Source organism: Thamnophis sirtalis, unplaced genomic scaffold (genome assembly GCF_051295495.1).
Source record: "Thamnophis sirtalis isolate CommonGarterSnake01/CBP01778 unplaced genomic scaffold, rThaSir2_p1.2 scaffold_5, whole genome shotgun sequence".
Lineage (NCBI taxonomy): Eukaryota > Metazoa > Chordata > Lepidosauria > Squamata > Natricidae > Thamnophis > Thamnophis sirtalis.
In genome coordinates, this window is record NW_028261385.1 from 78,524,951 (window position 1) to 78,546,158 (window position 21,208).

At 39.5% G+C, this 21,208-nt stretch overlaps 1 protein-coding gene across 7 annotated transcripts in view; it reads left to right on the plus strand.

Moving 5' to 3' along the window:
• CCDC171 (coiled-coil domain containing 171) overlaps positions 1–21,208 on the plus strand; it is a 274,987-nt gene that overhangs the window by 4,531 nt on the left and 249,248 nt on the right. For 6 of the 7 annotated variants that reach the window (XM_087716106.1, XM_087716105.1, XM_087716103.1 and 3 more), the window contains 3 exons: positions 3,326–3,500; positions 5,506–5,696; positions 8,788–8,919. In XM_087716106.1, the coding sequence (XP_087572232.1) occupies positions 3,326–3,500; positions 5,506–5,696; positions 8,788–8,919 (498 nt within the window). The remainder of the gene's footprint in view (positions 1–3,325; positions 3,501–5,505; positions 5,697–8,787; positions 8,920–21,208) is intronic. The other variant, XM_087716102.1, reaches the window with a different exon arrangement.

Here is a 21,208-nt window from a genome sequence, read left to right on the forward strand (position 1 = left end):
GAACAGCTGTAGCATTTTTTCATTTTGCAGACTCACACTAACGCATAAAAGAGGAAGCTGCTTTAATGAGTACCAGAGGTACTGTGCTTCATGAGATCCAAAGCACTTTTAAGTCATAATCAGAACATGGGAAGCCATATTTAATATACTTCCGAATGTTTCTTTCTTTGTTTTTCTTGGAGTTTTTCCACCTCATTTTTTTAAACGAGAAACCAGAATATGGGTATAATTCTCATAATTCTCATGGGAATAAAACTTCATTTATTTTTTTAAAAAAACAAATGGTAGGTTGTATGAGATTAAACAAAAACTCAATAATCTACCTTAGTGGGATCTTCTAAGGTCGATGTGCTTCTAGCATTTAAAAAAAAATGTTGTACATAATTTGCTTTTCACGTTGGAGTTCCCAGCAATTGTTTCTAACATAGCATTTTTTATTGTCCTTTATTTATAAAATTGTATCAATAAAATTTGTTTATTATACAGTATTATACAATGCATTATATTATTTTTGTACAGTGGTATTTATACAGTGTTGGCTAGAGATCCTTAACACTGTAAGGTTTAGATGACTTAGGCTATTCAAAAGAAAAAGAAATGGCATTATATACTGTGTAAGTTTTCATGACCCATATCTCTTGGCAGGGTTTAGTGATTGTGGTCTAGAAAGCAGATTTCTTGATGTTTCACTAGGAACTCTACAGGCGCTGTCCACATTTGCCAGGAAATGTCAATCAATCTGTTTTCTAGACCACAATCACTAAACCCTAAAACCCATCACTGCCCAAAAGGTATTAATCAGAATGAACTGTTTAAGATGTTGATCTTAATAAACATAGGATTATTTAGCTTTTACAACCAAAGCTGAATGTAAGGGGATTGTTGTTTAAGAGATACAAGTCAAAAGTTCCCGAGGGCTCATGGATTTAATTAACTACTTAGATTCCTGCTGTAATTTCCATTTTGCTTGTAATACAATTCCTGTTGGACTTGGAAGACTGGAAATAATGCATTTCTCCTCAATGGATGAATAGCCTGGAGGCTGCGTACAGCTTCCACCTCATTGAGATTGTTCTGCAGAAATTCAGCAGCAAAATTAGGAAAATTTGATTTTTTTATTTTTGCATGTTTTCTAGGCTTTAAATATAGGAATAAAAGCTGTTTACCTCCCTGAAACCTCCTATTCCTACCTTTAATCTTTCCCATATAAAAAATAACAACAACCCAGCTTCAAAAAGCTTCCTATCTTCTTCTCTTTTCACAAATATGAATGGATAATTTCCCGCAGTCCTTATAAAGTTGGGGTGCTAAGATAAGCTCCCCAATTTTCAAAAGTGGAATATTTTTAAAAAAGCAATTTCCAGTGTTATTTCACACTGAACTGCATTGCTGTTCACTGATGACTGGAAAGGGATCATACAATAACAAGAATATAGGCCTGGCTGGTAAGTTCTCACTTAACAACTGCACTTGGGACCAACATCTCCCTTGCTAAGCAGTGCAGTTGTTAAGTGAAACATCACATGACCATGTCTGACTTATGATGCCAGTTCCATCATGGTTGTTAAGAAAATCACTTGTAGTTGTTCAATGCAGCATTACATTTACTATGACTTGCAAGTTTCTGCCAGCTTCCCGATTCACTTTATTTGTCAGAAGCTGACTGTGAAGATCGCAAATGGAGATCATGTGAGCCTGGGGCAGAGGAGGGTTGCTCCTGGTTCAGCCCAGAATGGGCAAACCGGGAGTGGCAGCGGGAGGCTCCACCTACCCGCCCGGATGCTTCTGCGCATGCATCCACAAGCGAACCAGTAGTAAAAAAATTGGCAAATCACCTCTGGCCTGGGATTATTGTAAGTTCAAGGACTGGTTGTAAACCTACTTTTTCAGCACTGTGGTAAGTTTGAACAGTCCCTAAATAGGGTAGGGTAGTCAAGGATTTACCTGTATAAAATAATTTAGAGCAGAAAGTGAAAATAATAAAGAGTCTTGACATGCAAAACCTGTCTTACATTGCATATGAGCTACTGTAAGTCTCCTTAATTCAATAGTAAAGAAAACACTTCAACAATTAACAAGTGAAAAGTTTGAACTTAAAATCAGCTAACAAAGCAGCATTCAAATGAAAGGAACATTTGAAGTGAAAAAGTGACTGACATTGTGAAGGAAAGTATGATGAATATCATGCAAACTTCGTGGTAATTTAATAGACTTAGACTTTCACGTTCTAATTTTCAGAACGTGAAAGTGAATTATGAAGTTGCTGGTGGTAATAGAAATGAAGCAAAGATCTGCATCCTGATGATAAAGAAGCTATCAATGAAATTGATGAAATAGCACAGTAGATCCTCAGCTTTGATGGCACAGAATTGTTCTAGAAGAGAGCGTCAAAAAGAATATACACTTCCAAAGAGGAAAAGACAATGCAAGCTTTTAAGGCTGTGAAATATCAATACACGCTTTTGTCTGGAGCTATTGTAGCAGGAGATGACAAACTAAACTGTTTCATCATTGGAAAGCTTTTCTCCATTTAAAGGCATCAAGAAGACTATTCTTTCTATCTATACATTATTATTCAAATCCAAAACCTTTTGGAACTCAACAGCTTTATTTCTAGACTGGAGATTCATCAATTGTTTCATTCCTAAGATGGAAACACACTGCAAAGAGGAGGACATGCCATTGAAGATTTTTATGGATTTGTAATGTTTTACAGTAAATATATTAATTGCTAAGTAGGTAATTTAACAATCATGTAAAGGCATTTTGGCATCTTAACAATAGTCAAAAGAAGGAGGAAAAAAGGAAAATCAAAATGATTTCCACAAACCCTTCAACCCAATTTGTTTCAAGGCATCTGAGTGTAAAGAGTTACATAATGAAGGTAAAGGTAAAGCTTCTCTCGCACATATGTGCTAGTTGTTCCTGACTCTAGAGGGTGGTGCTCATCTCTGTTTCAAAGCCGAAGAGCCAGCACTGTCTGAAGACGTCTCTGTGGTTATGTGGCTGGCTTGACTAAACACCAAAGGCGCACAGAACACTGTTACCTTCCCACCAAAGGTGGTTCCTATTTTTCTACTTGCATTTTTACATGCTTTCAAACTGTTAGGTTGGCAGAAACTGAGAAAAGTAATGAGAGCTCACTCTGTTATGCAGCACTAGGGATTCGAACCACCGAACTGCTGATCTTTCTGATCGACAAGCTTAGCATCTTAGCCACTGAGCCACCGCGTCCCTGTTAGTTACATAATACGGGTATTCAAAAAATAATTTATGAGTAAAGTTACATGTAATTTTTTTAAAAAAAGTATTATTTCATTTATAGCTATCAAACTATGAAAGCCAGATTGCAAAACTACGAGCAGAAGTTGAGAAGAGTGAAGCTGTCCGACAAAGTCTGGAGTATGAATTAGCCGTAGCAAGGAAAGAAGTTGGCATAGAACGGCATTCATCAGAAGAAAAATTAGGCGGAGCAAACAAACAAATAGAACAGCTGCAAGGTAAATTCAGAATATTTACAATAAATAACGAACAGATTTGTGAACATATCCCCTATTAACATAATTTAGTAACAGTGCTTTCCTGACATAAATAGGGAGTTATTATTTTAGGAACACCTTATAATGTTCAGGTCTGAATCTCCTGGGTCTTTCCCATTTTGTTACCATTACTGATTGTTTGGTTAAGATCATTGTTATGTTCCTTACTCAATTTCTCAGATGTAGAGTTTTTAATTTGTTTGACACTTTTTTCATAGTCAGTTTCATTGATTCTGAATTTAAAGTCTATTTTTATATATGTAGAATGTAATCTAATAATAATTTGTAATTTCTACAATTTTTGCTTGGTTAAAAAAGATTCTCTTTGTATCAATGATGCATTCATTTTTTAATTTTATTTTGTTTTCTAACAGCAGTTGCTAACAGTTTAGAATAATGATTCATAAAAATGACATTTGTAATATCTACATTTACTAAATCTTGTATTTTTAGTAATGTTTTATTACCCATCACTTATATCTCTTATACTTTAATGCAGTAAATACATCAGAATTATTGTTTTTCTTGTCTCCTGATTCTAATATTTCATTCCATTCTATTCCATTTTCTTTATTCTGGTTTATGTTTAATAGAGTAATATTTATAAGTATCTTCATAGCATCCTATATTATACATATTTCAATTTCTACCTGCTTATTAATTTGGAAATATTTCTGGATTTCTTTAAAAAAACAGTAATCTCATTTGTTTTTAATAACAAGAGAGTCAGTGTCTATATAAATTAAAGATGGGAAAATATTTGGTCCCAAAGTCCTTGCAGAACTGGTACATACATAATTTTGAAATTGTTGTGATTCTGTTGGGTGCTCATTACTACCTAATTAAAAAGATATTAACATGATGATTATGTTGTATACTTGGCTGAATAGCAGCTTTAAACCACAGCTAGTGGATTATTTGCTTTCCAAGTATAATAAACTGATGCCAAGTAAGCACATTCATAATTTACGTATAACTAGTAGCATTTTTCCTCCATTTAAATTTACTCTTTTCCATAAATCCATTAAATTTTATATCCTTTTTCCTGACCAATATTAATTATCTGTTCCTGCATTCCTGCAATTGTTTAATGTAAAATGTTTATGCAAAAAAACTACTTGTTCCTTGTTAGGGCTGTAGATTGGCCCCAATATGCATGTGCCTGTCTGACTTACTGTGTTCTTAATGACATTGCAGGACAGTATCTGTCTAACACTTCAGCCTTGACCACTTAGGGATAGACCTGTGGTATCTTTAAGATTTATATATTGACATTTTAATTTCATTGGTTTAAAAGCTCTGACTTAAATACTTTAAGGAGACCGTTATGAAAATAAATAGGCAAGAAATTGTAGAAGACAAAGTACTTGTTGAGTGTTTAAGGCTAGATATTTAGCCTTAAATATAGTTTTATATTCATGGATTGTTTACAAAATTATCATTTGGGATAGTATGTTGTCTTGAGTATTTTATTTATTTGTATCCTGCCATCATTATTATTATTGTTGTTGTTGTTGTTGTTGTTATTATTATTATTATTACAAATAATAATGGTAAATACATCTAATATTCCTTCCTCCTATAAAAACCCTGTGAAATGGATTGGGCTGAGAAAGAGTGATTGGCCTAGGGTCATCCAGCTGGCTTTCATGGCTAAAGCAGGATTTGAACTCTTAGTTCTCCCAGTTTCTAGCCTGATGCCTTCACCACTAGACCAAACTGGTTCTTTGGTGTAACAAATATGTATAACAAAACATCTTCATTAATAGAAATGTCTTTTAACCTGTTTTTGTGTGCTGTTAATGTAAAATGACTAATTTGAAAGGATTGTTGCTTTTAATAGAATAGTTATTGCAATGTTCATTGTAAAATATTTTTCTTTTTGCATATTGTAGGAGAAGAACCTATGCCATTTTAATTCACATTTTAATTGTATTTGAGAATCACTTGAATCTCTTTTCAATAGAAATCATCAGAGCTCTTCAGCAGAAATTGAATGAGGCAGAGAAAACATTTCACATCAATAAATGTCAGTGGGATGATAAACAGCGAAGATTTATCAATGAGTTATCAGAAAAGGAGTTGCTTATTAGTACCTGTCATGCTGAATATGAAACCCTTTTGAAGGAAAGGATGAGATTGGATGATATTTTGAAGGTAAGCCTTTATTTAGTGGTGTCTTCAGGGAATTCATGATTGATGGTGATGGTTATCATTGGAGCGGTATACTCTATGGCAGTATTTTTCAACTTTAACATTTGAAGATGGGTGATCTTCTGCTCCCAGAATTCCCCAGCCAGCCAGTTTGGCCTAGTGGTGAAGGCAAACACTCCATAGAGTATAGAGCTTCAATGATAACCATCATTATCAAGCATAGCTGGCTGGGAAATTCTGGGAGCTGAGGTCCACTCATCTTCAATTGAACAAAGTCGAGATACATTGTCTATGGTATATGTCAACATAGGACGTACTGTATGTATAAAGGGTAGGGCTTAGACAGCATAGAACTTTAGGAGCTGAAGTCCACCCATCTTCAAGTGGTCAAGCTTCAGAAACACTTCTGTATGGTATGCATCGGCATATCTGTCCAAAAGGTCAATGTGGTTGCAATTCTTCTGACCCACTTTATGGCTGTTGCTGTATTTAAGAGAAATTTTATGATTCAGAAGAACGTAAACACATAATAATAAGAATATTATTCATGTAGTATTTTCTGCTGTTTTTCCACAAAAAAAGTTGTTTAGGCTCAAAAAAACACCACCTTGCAGTTTAAAAGATATGACACAATCTGAAGAGGGATTCAATGGGAAAAAGAAAAGAGAAAGTTTTGGCACTTGCTTCTGATTGCAATATTCTGGAACTGACTATCTGAAGGGATCTTTGCTTTTTGGCAAAGGGTTTACCTTTAAAATGAGTTGATGATTACATGTTTTCTAAAACACAGTGATAGAGAGAGATTAGCTTTTGTCTTGCTCTGCAGGATTGGGTGGGGGGGGAGGATTTTAAACTCAGGCTTGTTTCCCTGGCTAAATATAGTAAGTCTTATTTTTCAGGCACAGAGGTAAGCAAACTGCTAAAAACTAGATGATTAAGTGGAAGATTGATTTTTTTTTCTCCTTTGAAAGGACAATGTTCCTTGAGGTGAAGGAAAAATGTGTTAATGGCCAGTGAAGAGTCTAGAGGAGTGGTTCTCAACCTTCACTATGGACCCCCATTAAATAATTCGTGTAGCCATGATCCCCAAGACGTAACTCAAGATTTAAATAATAATAATAATAATAATATTTCTTCAAGCCTTCATGAACCCCCAGGAGGTCCACAGGCCACTGGTCTAGAACATAGATAGCCAACCTTTTATTTTGCTTGGACCTCATTGAGTGAAGAGGAATTGTCTTGGGCCACATATAAAAGTTATAATATAGTTAATGTACATAACTTACATAATGTTAAACGTATACAATCTGGTCATCTTCTTTTAATGACCCCATAATCCCTTGCGGAGTCTGGGAAACTAGAATGGAGCCAAGTGTTTACTGGCTGGATGCCCTTTCTGTCACCAATGCAGAGTTATATTCAGCAGATATATTCTCATGGTGCCTAGAGAGAGAAATATCTAACTTTGCCGAGGATCAAACTCATAGCCTCCTGATGATGAGGCGAGAGCGCCACCTCTAGGCCACTGCACCACTCTTAAAAGTGTACAGTCTGGTGGGGTGGCATTATTAGCTGTCCAGGGACACATGTAACCAATGGGTCACAGGTTGGATTTGCGTAGTCTAGCGTGTGGTGTTCTTATAAATTGCATTCCTTGCTTCCTCCAAGACATTCAAGGTGAAGAATGTAACTTCCTACTCTCATCTAAGAGTATAGGTTGATGTTCTTTTGGGTAGGGATGTTCTTGTAATAGCAGTAGACTTAGCAGTAGACTTATATACCGCTTCATAGGGCTTTCAGGCCTCTCTAAGCGGTTTACAGAGAGTCAGCATATTGCCCCCAACAATCTGGGTCCTCATTTTACCCACCTCGGAAGGATGGAAGGCTGAGTCAACCCTGAGCTGGTGGGATTTGAACCGCTGAACTGCTGATCTAGCAGTAGCCTGCAGTGCTGCATTTAACCACTGCGCCACCTTGGCTCCTTGTCCAGGGTAGCCAGATGTTTAAAGCAAATGTTTCATGAAAGAAAAAAATAGTGATTTGTAGCTGAATTCAGCAGGGTCAGTTGAGAAATAGAAAAGAGTGAGAGCTTTTCACACGTTAAAAATTAGCCTGATCCACAAAGCGGAGATGGACATGGTGTAACAATAGTTTTTGCTCTGCAGTTTCCATCAGCACCACCTGTTCTATCTACAGGAAAGGCTTGATGGGACTTGCAGTTCAATAATGTTTATAGTGACCAAAGTTACTGTCCCCGTGGTAAATTATTTGCTTGAGGCAGAATTTCAAACCTGGTTCAAACAGAGTTTAGGATTTTGATTTGCAAGCAGAACGGTTGGAGCTGTGATTTGTTCAGATACAATGGCAGTTTTTCTTGCTTATTAAAGAACGATGTCTCGCTTTCCCTTCCGTGTAGCAAAAAAATATTATTTTTCTTTCAATCTAAGTAGTTTCAACGGCAGGTAGTCCTCAAGTTGCAACCACAATTGAGCTCAAAATTTATGTTGCTAAATGAGAAATTGGTTAAGTAAGTTTTGCCCCATTTTACGACTGTTCTTGCCACACTTGGTAAGTGAATGACTGCAGGTGTTAAATTAGTAACACGGTTGTTAAGTGAATCTGGCTTCCCCATTGACTTTGCTTGTCAGAAGGTCGCTAAAGGGGATCATGTGACTCTGGGACGCTGCAACCACCACAGATATGAGTCAGTTGTCAAGCGATCTGAATGTAAATCACATGACCATGGGTATGTTGCAATGGTCATAAGTGTGAAAAATGGTGATAAGCCACTTTTTTCAGTGCCATTGTAACTTTGAACGGTCACTAAATGAACTGCTGTAACTGGAGGACAACTTGTACTGTATCTGAATAAAGGTAGAATCCATTCCAACTTGATTCACTGAGTGCACAGGAAACCTCATAAAACTGTTTCCTCCTCTCCCTGGTAAAATAATGAAATAATAACATGGATCTGTAACACCATGTTTGATAGCTTTAATTAATTCCTGTATGTATATATCTATATATATATAGCTCTATGTAAAGCCTGCAGTATGTTATGATTAAGTTCATTTTAACCTGTGTCCTCACCAAGGAGACTTTGGAATGCCAGAAGGAACAGAAGGACATGATAGAGTCAGAGATCATGAAAGTGGCAGAAGAAGAATTTAGGTGTCAGGCAGAACATTGGAAATCAGAAAGAAAGGAACTCCAATTTTTGTTGCAGGTATCTTTTGTTTCGTTAGGCAATGCTGCTAAACTAGAAGTAGTCATATCTTTATTATAAGCCAAATATAGTATTGGATTAATTGTTAAAAATACAGGTAGTCCTTGACTAATGTCCACAATTGAGTCCAAAATTTTTGTTGCTAAAATGAGACATTTGTTAAGTGGGTTTTGTCTCATTTTACAACCTTTCTTGCCACAGTTGTTAAGTGAATCATGGCAGCTGTTAAGTTAGTAACACAGTTACTAACAGTGAATCTGGCTTCCCCATTGACTTTGCTTGTCAGAAGGTTGTGAAAGCAGATCAGATGACCATGGGACATAAATATGAACCAGTTGTCAAGCATCCACACTTTAATCACATGACCATGGGAATGTTGCAACAGTTGTAAGTGTGAAAAACTGTCATAAGTTATTTTTTAAGGGGTGTGGTAACTTTGAATGGTCACTAAATGAACTGTTGTAAGTTGAGGACTACCTGTAATGGCAGTACTATTATATTATTTCATGTTAGCCCTTTGCATATTGTAAGCTGATGTCTCTTCTTACAACACGATAGTCAATCTATAGTGGTAGACTGTTCCTTCTCCTTAATTTTAATCTTTTCTTAAAGGTATCTGTTTATGCTATCTTTGGCCAGAATATCTCAGTCACAATAATTCATAGATACATATAAAACTAATAGCAGAAAATAGCCATTGAGTCTGTCCTTTGAGGGTTTTTTTGGCTTGGTTCCCCCCCCCCCTTTATTCGTTTATCATTTTTAATTATTATTTATATATTTTATTAATGTTTATTTTTTTTTTTTGTTGGATGATGGAAAATTGTTTATCCCAAACATGTTTAAGCTTACTGATAATTGATCCATTATCTCTGCTGGAAGTTGGTTCCAAGCTTCCACTTCTTCTTTCTGTGAAGTAATACTTTCTAACAAGTAATACTTTCTAACATTACATTTGAACTTCCCTGCTGACAGTGTGAGGTTATGCTCCCCCCACGTTCATTATTTTTGCTTAATATTGAAAGGGCACTAGTAGAGTCCAAGTTTCTAGACCAAATGATTATAGTACTGCATGCCTTAGATGGGTATGCCGTAAGAGTTAGTTAGACCATGGGCTGCAGCTAGTGCAAGGTAGTTAAGGAGGCAGCCTACTGCAAAAATATTTTTGCAGTTCAAAGGGTAGGATGCTGTACAACAAGATTCAACACTTTTACTAAAATATTAAAGTCTGCTTAGTCTGGATATCTGATTGGTCAACTTCTTTATGTACTGGCCTAGTAAAAGCAGGGATGTCCTCTTTCATGAGGCTGTATCTTTAGAAGTTTACAGTCTTCTAAGAGAAGGTACTCCTGACCCTGCTAACAGAAGTTTCTCCCTGTTCAGTTATGGTTGGCATCACAAATTGTACCAACCGAAGATTTACTTGTGCACTCAGGTTGTTACATTTGGATTGCTAATATTTTTGTAAAGTAGTTTTAATCTAAAGTAAATTTATACTTTTATTATATAGAACATAGAATAACAGAATAAAATAACAGTCTTTGCTAACAGGTTGCAGAAATGGGTATCTGTTGCTGCTGAAATGTTGAATTACAGTTCAGCCATGGTAGTGTAGCCAAAATGAAGGACACAAGGATTTTTAATTCAATTATCTCTGAACAGCCACAAATTACTTACTGTTGGGTAATAAAGTGTCTGTTTGTGTGTATGTGAGTTCATAAATGCATATAAAATCAAATGGGGGGGGGGAGGCATTAATTTGATCTGATTATGGTGAGTGTCGATCCTTAGAAGTCACATAGATAGATTCTTCTATGCCAATCTGTCCTAAACCTGATTATTCAGGTTTACTATCTGTGTTTCCCCCAAAATAAGATAGGGTCTTGTTTTCATTGGACCCCCGAAATAAGCACTTGGCCTATTTATTTTTGAGGTGCAGGAGGCGGCGAGTGTGGTCACCTCATGGCTGTTGCTGTTTTGCAATATTTCTGGGGAGGTCTTATTTTTTGGGAGGTCTTATTTTAGCACATGAGCTCAAAAGCCCGATTGGGCTTATTATCCAGGGAGGTCTTATTTTCAGTGAAACAGGGTAACATTGCATCCACTGTAATTAAAACTGGCCATATTGCTGCCAGGCATCCTCTCATCTTTCCTTCGATCTTTCTTAGCATTATTTATATTTTTAGGTAAATCTGGTATTTGTTCATTGCTACTTCAACAGTTTGATTTTTAAACTTTCCCTTCTGTTATCTGTGAGCAATTATACTGCAACTTTGAAATGGAAGATCTAGTCCCTTAAATAAGTCAGTTGAACCAGATGCAAGCTATGGCTTGTAAATATTATTTTAGACGTATCTGTGAAAATAGAATAAAAATGATTGTCTGTAGCGAAGAGAAGTGCAATCATAAGCCCTTAGAAGAATTTTTAGCAGAGGGATATGTACCGATGGGCTTTTAGAAGATGTATATTGAATCTTTTGCCTATTTCCTAAAAGAAGATTGGATTTTCTGTAACAAATACAACAGCATCATCTTGTGGCTTACAGTCCAACATTGCATGAGAAAGTTCTAAGCTTACTTATAACAGAGGAATCTTTATTTTAGTTATACACTATAGACCTATTTTAATTCCACTGGAGTTGTGAGGATTAAGTATTGAAATCAATATCCTTTCACATAGTGAGATTGGATGGTAAGAAATAACTACATTTTATACTTGCTGTGCTTTCAAATGCCATTCTAATGTAGCAGTATTACATTTCAGGGATCATGGCTTGCTTTAATAAGCTGAAATGTCAATACATCTTTTTTTGAACGCATGTAATCCCTTCCTCCCCCTCCACCTTTTTGCATAAGTAAAACACAGCTTCTTTCATCTGAACTGGAAAACTATGATTTAATGGATTTGGAATGCGATGAACCTATTGCTTGCATTCATACATTGGTTTGTTAAAGCCATAAATCATAGTTTTCTGATTTGGATGAAATTGGCTTTCTCCTGCATGACGGGAATACCAATGTATCATTGATTTGGCTTATTAAGCAGATATATGGTCAAATTGATGCACGCTATCCGGTCATATTGTGATTGATTCCTCTCTTCCACTTTTTAATGTATCTGTAAATTTAATTTAGCTGTTATTAGTTTAACTTAAATTTCCATTTTTAATCGCCATTTCAGAATTATTTTTTTTAAAAAATGTTTTTGTTACCTATATGACTGGTGTCAGTGTACTTTGCTTTGTAGGAGCTATTTATCACTCCCAGTTTAAATTTGGCTTTCATAATTGGCCCTCTCATTTACAATTTTGATGAGTGGACATTTTAAGTGGCAAAATCTGCACCAATTTTATTGCGTAAAATTCTCAAACCACCTCCCAGAACAAGCTCTGATGCCATTGAATTTGCAGATGTGCTTGCCTTTGACATGCAATGAAAACCTGGCATAGTCCTTGACTGATGGAAGTGCCATAAACCTTTTTGACTGAAATTAGCATTAAGTTGCAACAAAACAGAATGTCATTTTACAAAAAAAAAAAAAAAGTTGCCTGCTGAACTATTTAAATGCAGTTAATGGCCTGTTATACAAACAAGTATTTGCTAGTCCATTAATACAACATGAAGACATCTCCTTCATGAGGTGAAGAGACTGTTTACTGTTTACTGTTTATTAGGATTTGTATGCCGCCCACTCGAGAGACTCAGGGCGGCTTACAGATAAACTGACTGGGAATGATGGAATTAACATCATTCTAAAAGGTAAATGTAAATGTTCCCCTTGCACATATGTGCTAGTTGTTCCCGGCTCTAGGGGGCAGTTCTCATCCCCTTTTATAAGCCGAAGAGCCAGCACTGTCCAAAGACATCTCCGTGATCATGTTGCTGGCATGACTAAACGCCAAAGGGACATGGAATGCTGTTACCTTCCCACCAAAGGTGGCTCCTATTTTTCTACTTGCATTTTTATGTGCTTTTGAATGGCTATTTTGGCAGAAGCTGGGACAAGTAACGGAAAATCACCCTGTTACGTGGCGCTAGGGATTAGAACCAGCTGAACTGCCGACCTTTCTGATCGATAAGCTCAGTGTCTTAGCCACTGAGCCACTGCCTCCCCCACATCATTCTCTATCCTACACTAAAAATTGTACATATGTATTTATAGCATTTGTACTTTGACAGATTCATGATGAGCTTCTGGCAATTTATTTCAGAAATCATCATTAGCAAACCAATATATACTAAAGCATCAAAGGTGAACTAATCAGTGCATTATTACTAATAAAATATAATGCCTGTAAATAATTAAATAAATGATATATTTTTCTAATAAAATCCCAAATGCTTGTTGGAAAAGCTCTGACTCTGTTTCCATAAGGCAGCGGTCAGGTCCTGAGTGACGAGCAAACAGAGGAAACAAGAAATAAGAACATATTAGGATGTCTGAAAAGATATTTATTGCTGACTACCCAATAACTTGGCGTTGCCTGGGTATTTATTCATAGGGGGGAAATGTCCGGACCAAACGTAATTTCTAAGATTGGATTTTCCCCCTTACCAGAAGGAGCCCGCTTGTGGAGTACTGTTAAGCTGTTACCATGGCAACTCCACTGTACTGTACAATAGAAGTCAGTATATCAGTACAGCACAACAGGCTGTATCTTAACAGAACACACACTTCAATGGGTGCTAGGAGTGTTTACCCCCACAGTATTTTTCTCTAGAGAGTAAGTCATCTGTCTACCAAATCTCGTTGAAATTGCTTGAGGCGTTACAGAGTTATGCTGGAATACATACATATATACATACATACATACATACATACATACATACATACATACATACATATGGGATAATATAATAGAATTCTCCAACTCAACCTGTACTTAGCATAATCTAAGCATAAGTATTCAGAGTCTCTTTTTTATGCTATCCCCTCCAACTGGGCTCAGATGTGTCTTTTGCAACATTCTTGTTTCTTCCATTCTGCCCACATCTATTAGATGTTCCAGTCCACAAAAGTGAGGCTAGACAACAGTGGTGAGTTTGGACCGTTTCGGCTGAACCGGTAGTAGTTTGGCGGCCTGGGTCGCTGGAACTGGTAGCGACCCAGGCCTGCCACACCCCCAAACCGGTTCTCCCGGTGGCACCATAGGCTGCACCATCTTGGGTTTTGCTTCTGCACATGCACAGAGCAATTTTATGCAGTGTGCATAAAGCGTGCATGCACATTGCATCCCTGAGCGAAGCGACAGTAGTCTCTGCCAGAACCCACCCCTGTTAGACAAACTTCAAAAGGCACTAAGTCACAAAATAAACTCAACTAAAAAATTGTAGGCCTCTTTTGCCTCATCTCATGAAGGTGGTAACAACAGGCAGTTTCTCCCAGTTTTGTTGTATTAGGTAAGAGGTTGAGGAAGGCAACTTTTCAGCAGCTCAGGTGCTAACCCACATAAAGAACTTGATAGCATGTCACAAGCATTTTGTATTGTGTGTGAGAACCTACTGGTGGCAAATATAGGGCTCACAATACAGTTGTATGTGCTCATGACAATGACTGCCTGGTTACAAATTAGCTGCTGTATTAGTTGCTAATTGGAGTTTCTGGGTGGTCTATAAGGATGGCTCTATGAGGAGGACATTATGACATGCCAGTGTGAGTTGCAATAAGAATGTGAATCACTGTTGTGAAATCCTTTTGTTCTAGATAGGATGACTAAAACTTCTCCCTTTCCATCTGGTAGTAACTGTTAATTCACAAAGACCCATAAACAACAGACCTACTTTCTCAGGGGTAGTGCCTCTCGCCTAAGAGACATCATTGGGGCTGACAGACAACTATGAGAAATAAATAACTTTCAAGAATTAAGACAGTATTCTTAGCTGGACTTGAGGTGATGATATTCAGTTGGAAATTATGTGCTTCCAAATCAATGGATTATGTGACCGGGTGATGGCATGGAGATGCTGAAAACCATGGAAAGGGGTCGGGGGGAGAAGACTGAATCTAGGGCTCTTCATATTGGAGTGGCCCAGGGCTGGGTTTCAACCGGTTCGCGGCGGTCCCTGCGAACCGGTTGGTCGCTGAACCCGGAAGTAAGTAACTTCTGGGAACGGCGAAGGCCCCCCCCGCGCCCGCGCGCGCGCCCCCGTGCCCGCTCCTTACCCGGTTTTGATGAATTCTGCGCTTCCACGCATGCGCAGGACGCATACAGCGCCTGCGCGATCCTCCAGGAGCAGCTGGAGCATCGCACAGACGCTAGTACGCACGCGTGCGCCGCACGCCTTCGCGAGGACGCCGCACACGTGCGCGAGGACGCCGCACACGTGCGCGAGGACACCGCACACGTGCGCGAGGACGCCGCCGGCCTCGTTCCAACCAAACCGGTTGGAACGGGGCGAGAAACCCACCCCTGGAGTGGCCGTAGGGCTGACCATTCCTATACCACCATCCCATGGAACTGTCTGCTAAAGGAAGACTGGAATGACTTAAGAACATTGTAGCTCATAGCAGTTGACAGATTTTGTTGCACTGTGAGGTAGCAGAGAGTAAATCAGCTCTCTTCTTTCTTTCTCTATGCAGCCTCTATCCCCACAGATAAATTGATGACCAGATTGATCAGTATCTCTGGGCTGAGGAGAACCTGCTTGGAAAGAACCAGATGCTTGTGCTGTCAAAGCAAAATGGCCCCGAAAGGCAGAGACTAAAGGGGAAGAGTTGGGTCTACACCAGGAGTGTCCAACCATGGCGACTTTAAGACCTTTGGGCTTCAATGTGTCTCTGGGCAGGGGAATTCTTGAAATTGAAGTTGCCAAGGTTGGTTACCCACCTGGTCTTCTTTTTGAAGTGACCAACAGGTGCTTAACTGATTTCACCAACCAAATGGCAGGTGGGGAGGGGGGCGGGTGCGGAACAATTGCTACAGGAAATTTAGATGAAAGTGGGGAAAGGGCTAACTTTACCCATTGAGCTAAGTTGTTGCAGCAATTGGTTCTATTTTTTGTTATGTGGGAATCCAACTTCATTAAAGCATGGTTTAGGGTCATGCATAGATTCAGGGGCTATGTTTTAATTCAATAGGAGAGAGGCCTGGTTGAATTAGTGAGAGAATGTATGAAGTGGTTGTTAGCAATGTTCCCTCTAATTTTTTTTTCAGTGTGTGTGGAAAAGTATAGTGTTTGAGCGGCACATTTTTATGCCTGAGCAACTGAAATTTTTCACAGATGTTTCACAGAGCAATTGATTTATAGGATCCGAATTGGAATGGAGAAAAATGGTTTTGTGCGTGAGTGTGTGTGTGTGTGTTTGAGTGAGCGAGGGATCCGGTAAGGGAACTCTGCCTATTTAGAAAAGGTAAATTATTGCAAACAAGATCAGTCGAAGATAAGTATGGGGACAGGTTGGGCGGTAGAGAGAAAGTGATAAAAGAGTGGGAGAGAGGAAGAGAGGAAGAAAAAAGAGGGAAGAGAGAGAGAGAAAGAGACAGAAGGAGAGAGAAAGTGACAGAAGAGTGGGAAAGAAGGAGAAAGAGAGACAAAGAGAAAGAGGGTGAGAGAGACAGAAAGAGAGGAAGAGAGAGAAGGGAGGAGAGAGAAAGTGACAAAAGAATGGAAAAGAAGGAGAGAGAAAGAGAAGAGAGACAAAGAGAAAGAGGATGAGAGAGACAGAAAGAGACAAAGAGGAGAGAAGGGAAAAGAGAGAAAGTGAAGGAAGAATGGAAAATAAGGAGAAAGAGAAGAGAGACAGAGAAAGAGGATGAGAGACGGAGAGAGAAGAGATGTGCAAATATTCTCTTTGATTGGTAATTTTATTTGTCCATTTACTACCCAATACTCTCATTTCTCCTTAAGTTCATCAAGAATTCCCTTCTTTTTATTGAATTTATCACAATACCTTGAGAACAACTTTTCAGCATAGCTTTACAGCTATTTAAAATATATAGTAATTTAGGTCATGTTTTGAGAATATTAGTCTATTTATAAGTCACTAAATGCAAAGAAACAGAATTCAGAAAGTTGGCTTCCCTTTTTGTAATTGCCAATTGCCTGCTTAATTTTCTACCTACATTTTTGATAACTGATATTCACTGTTGACCCAAGAAGCCCATCGTAGAAAGAAACCCTCCCTATGAACTTTGTTGGGTTTCCATGGAATGAAGTTTGATCTTTTTCTCAACCATACAGTAGCATATTCTTTCTAAGGAGGATATAATCAAGATAGTCCATAATTGCCTATCAATCTAACAGTATGGCGACTGTCAATCTCTTTATATTTCAACTCTAACTCTTTCAGTCTTAAAGGTTTGGTGAGGAGAAATCCAAAAATTCTTTTAAAGAGGAAAAAAATGCTTGCACAATTGCATCCATGAAGACATGTATATATACACAACATACAGAGAAACAAACTTAACAAAGTGCTAAGTCTGCCCACTAACACTCTCTTTCTCTCCCTCTCTCTTGTGTGTGTATCCTTCCTTCCTTCAGCCCAACACTCTCGCTGGCATCCTGGCAAGACAAGAGGGATTGCAGAGGGTCTCCTCGAGTCTAGGGCAGTGAGTCATTCGATGGAAAACTTGCCTCTTGGAAGGAATGACCCGGCTTGACTCCCACTTTCGATCTGCTGCCCAACGACCGAACGGAGAAGCGAAGAGGCAGGAGAGACGAGGCAGGAGAGACAAAGCAGGAGCCAAGCCGGGTCATTCCTTCCAAGAGGCAACTTTTCCATCGAATGACTCGCTGCCCTAGACTCGAGGAGACCCTCTGCAGTCACTCTCATCTGACTGGGATGCCAGCGAGAGTGTTGGGCTGAAGGAAGGAGGGATACACACACTCGCGCTCTCCCCCTCCCTCCCTCTCCCTCTCTCTCTTGCAAATGGCAAATCCAAGCAGCCGCTGCTGGGAGCCCGTCCCATGCCTTCTCCCAACCCCCACGCCCCTTCTCTCAGCTACTTTCTGCCTTGTGGACCTAGAACTGATTGCTGTCTCCAGGCTGGCTCTCCTCTCCTATTATCGTGGAAAGCATCTCACAAAAACCACTGCGCGGCAGTTGGAAACTACTGCACAGTGTTTTGTTGCCAGGTGCACGGCTGGGCAACCGCGCAGCTTAGAGGGAACATTGATTGTTAGTACAAACTGAAGCTTGATGAAAATAAAGGGTTTAATCCAACATGGTTTTGAGCAGCAAGTGAATAGAGATGGTGAGATTGGAAAAACTAAAAATATTAGAAGGCATGTTACTGTTAGGCCAACCAGCAGGGACCAACCTGCTTTGTTCTACTATATCAGGCTGTCACCGTGATTGGATTAGAAGGCTTGTTCTACCGTAAGACTGCAGAGCTAGTTCTAATTTGGTCATCTTTGAATTGTCCGTTTTTTGTGAGCCTAGAATCTGGGATTAAGACTGCAAATGTCGCTTCAGGGAGAACAAAATTACTAGTTTTCAGTACAGCTTTAAATACTCTGATCTTGCTGCTGAATTCTTATCAGGCAAACAAGCTAATTATATCTTTCTTCTGCTCACAGAGGAGTTGTAGGCATCTGTGCTAAAACAAGACCAAGAAGCTTAGAAATTAATGACAGAGAAAGCATTGAGTTAGACAGTTAAACAGTGGCAGTAAATACATGCCCCACTGAGATCGTTTTGACTGATGTAGCAAGGGAGGAGGTGAAGTGCTCTGGCAGACTAATAACCAGCCTGCCATGTTCCCCTTTCTAAATTGATTTAATGCATTGCAATGAGAATTTGCAGATCTGAAAATCCATAGTCTCAAGACCTTTGCTTTTAATTTTCATCGTGAAGCTCTTTTGGATTATGTTTCTCGGTGATTAAAACACAGAACTATTCAATGATTTCTGGATTGGACTTGCTTTACATCATTACATTCTCCTCCTTGTCACAAATGCTCTTACATAACAAAATTGAGGCAGAGGAACATGCTGCATTATCAGTTAATAAAACAACGAGCTGTTTACTAAAAGCAAAGCCTTAAGGACAAAACATCTCAGCTTTTGCAGATGACTTTATTAAAGTATCACTTCTTCGGTACAGGTACCATATTTTTCAGACTATAAGATGCACTGAAGTATAAGACACACCAGGATTTTGAAGAGGTAAATTAAAAAAAAAAGTTTTTGCACTCTGCGGCCTCCCAAACCCTCTGCATGCCTCATTTTTTGTGAAAAAAGGGGGCATGCAGAGCTTTAGGAGGCTCGTAGAGTGCTCTTGGGGGCTGGGGGGGGGGTAAAAATGAACAAAAACGGCCCATTTTTTGCTCGTTTTTATCCTTCCCAGCCCCCAGGAGCACTCTACAAGCCTCCCAAACCCTCTGCATGTCCATCTTTGCAAAGGGAGTGGGGTTTCAGTAGGCCAAAAATGCTGTATTCAGTGTATGATGCATCCAGATTTTCACCCTCTTTTTTGGGGGAAAAAGGTGCGTCTTATACTCTGAAAAATATGTCCTTGATTTACAACAGTTATTTTAGTGACAGTTCAAAGTTACAACAGCACAGAAAAAAGTGACCCATGCCCATTTTGCACACTTACGACGGTTGCTGCATTCACATAGTCACAAGATCAAAATTCAGACACTTGACAATTGACTAATATTTATGACCGTTGCGGTGTCCCTGGGTCATGTGATCACTTTTGTGACCTGACAAGCAAAATCCATGGAGAAACCAGATTTACTCAACAACCTGTTACTAACTTAACAACTGCAGGGATTCACCTAACAACTGTAGCAAGAAAGCTCGTAAAATGGGGCAAAATTCACTTAACAACTTTCTCAGCAACAGAAATTTTGGGCTCAGTTGTAGTTGTAAGTCACCGGACTACCGGTGTTGAAAAAGAGGGTATACTCTGTGTGATGGTAGGAGTATATACCCACTTTTGAGCTAAGGAATATATTTGGCTAGGCTTGATGCTAGGAGGATTCTCTAAAAACTTACTATATCAGCCAACAAAGAAAGTGAAACAAAGGCAGAAGCAGAAATCGTTTGAATTAATGGAATGTTACGTTTTAACTAAATATCGCTATAATAATTGCTGTTGTTTTTATCTGTTGCAGTAATAATAAAAAAGCTCTGTGGTGATAGCTTTTTGAAGGACCCTGGGACTCTCATGTTAAGCATATTTGATCATACTGTACAGCCTAGATCAGTGATGGCTAACCTTTTCTGAATCAAGTGCCCAAGTGCGGTCCCCGCATGCGCCCCCCTCGCACATGTGCGCAGCTCCGTGCAACCCCACCCCCCTGCATGCACACGCTTTCCCTCATGTGCAGGTGTGCCCCCCTCCCACGTTCCTGTATGCATAGCAGAGACTCATCTCCCAGCTGGCTGATGGGAGGTACGCGCACATGCGTGGTGAAGCTAAACTGGGCAATGGTTTGGGTGCCCACAAAGAGGGTGCTGCGTACCACCAGTGGCCTAGATGATTGCATGTGCGTGTTCCCCGCACACAATTAGGAAATAAAGGGAACCAGCAAGGAGCAATGGTTAACACGTAGGATTTATTGTGGAGGGGTCTGGATACAAATATACATTGAAATTGGAATTTCTCTGGGTAATCCACTGGACTCAATGCAAACTGGCACTGATGCTGAGTGGCAGACATTGGGTGAGTGGAAAACGAAGCAGAAACTGGCTTGAGACTTGTGGCGCATGCGTGGGAATTAGAATGGCTGCCGAACCCCACCGCTCCGAATGTTTGCGATCAAGAAGAGACTAACCGTGGCGCCCAGGACCCCAAATATGGTAACGGAGGGGTTCCTTTTGGGTATCAGCCTTCAGCCTTTCCAGGGAGGTGGTCGTTTCGGGTGGGGGCCGCTTTTAAGCGGCTCCAGGAACAGCTCCGGAACGACGAGACCCTCCCTGGCATGGCTTTTTATCTCGGACGCTCTAAACAGCTGGGAAGCGGCGGCGACGGCTCTGTGCGAGAGGCGGAGGCTTTGGCCCTGCCGTTTGGAGGAGTGCCGAACCCCCTCACTGATAGATCAACATTTTGGGGCTGGTTTATGCCCCGAAGAGGAAGTGGGAGGCCCAGGAGAGATGCCTAGACTGGACTGGGACTGGGACCGGGAGGCAGAGGAATTGATTTCCTGTCTCCATTACAGCTTCGCTCCTATCCCTCCCTGCATTTTAAAAGGGCGTTTTGCCACGATTTCATCACTGTGTTTGCAGGACTTTAAAAGATCTTACCATTTATTGGCTTGGCTTAGGAGAAAAACTGGAAAAACTAATCTACGGACTCCCTGTGGCAGCCATTACCATCAGCTGCCACCATTACAATTAT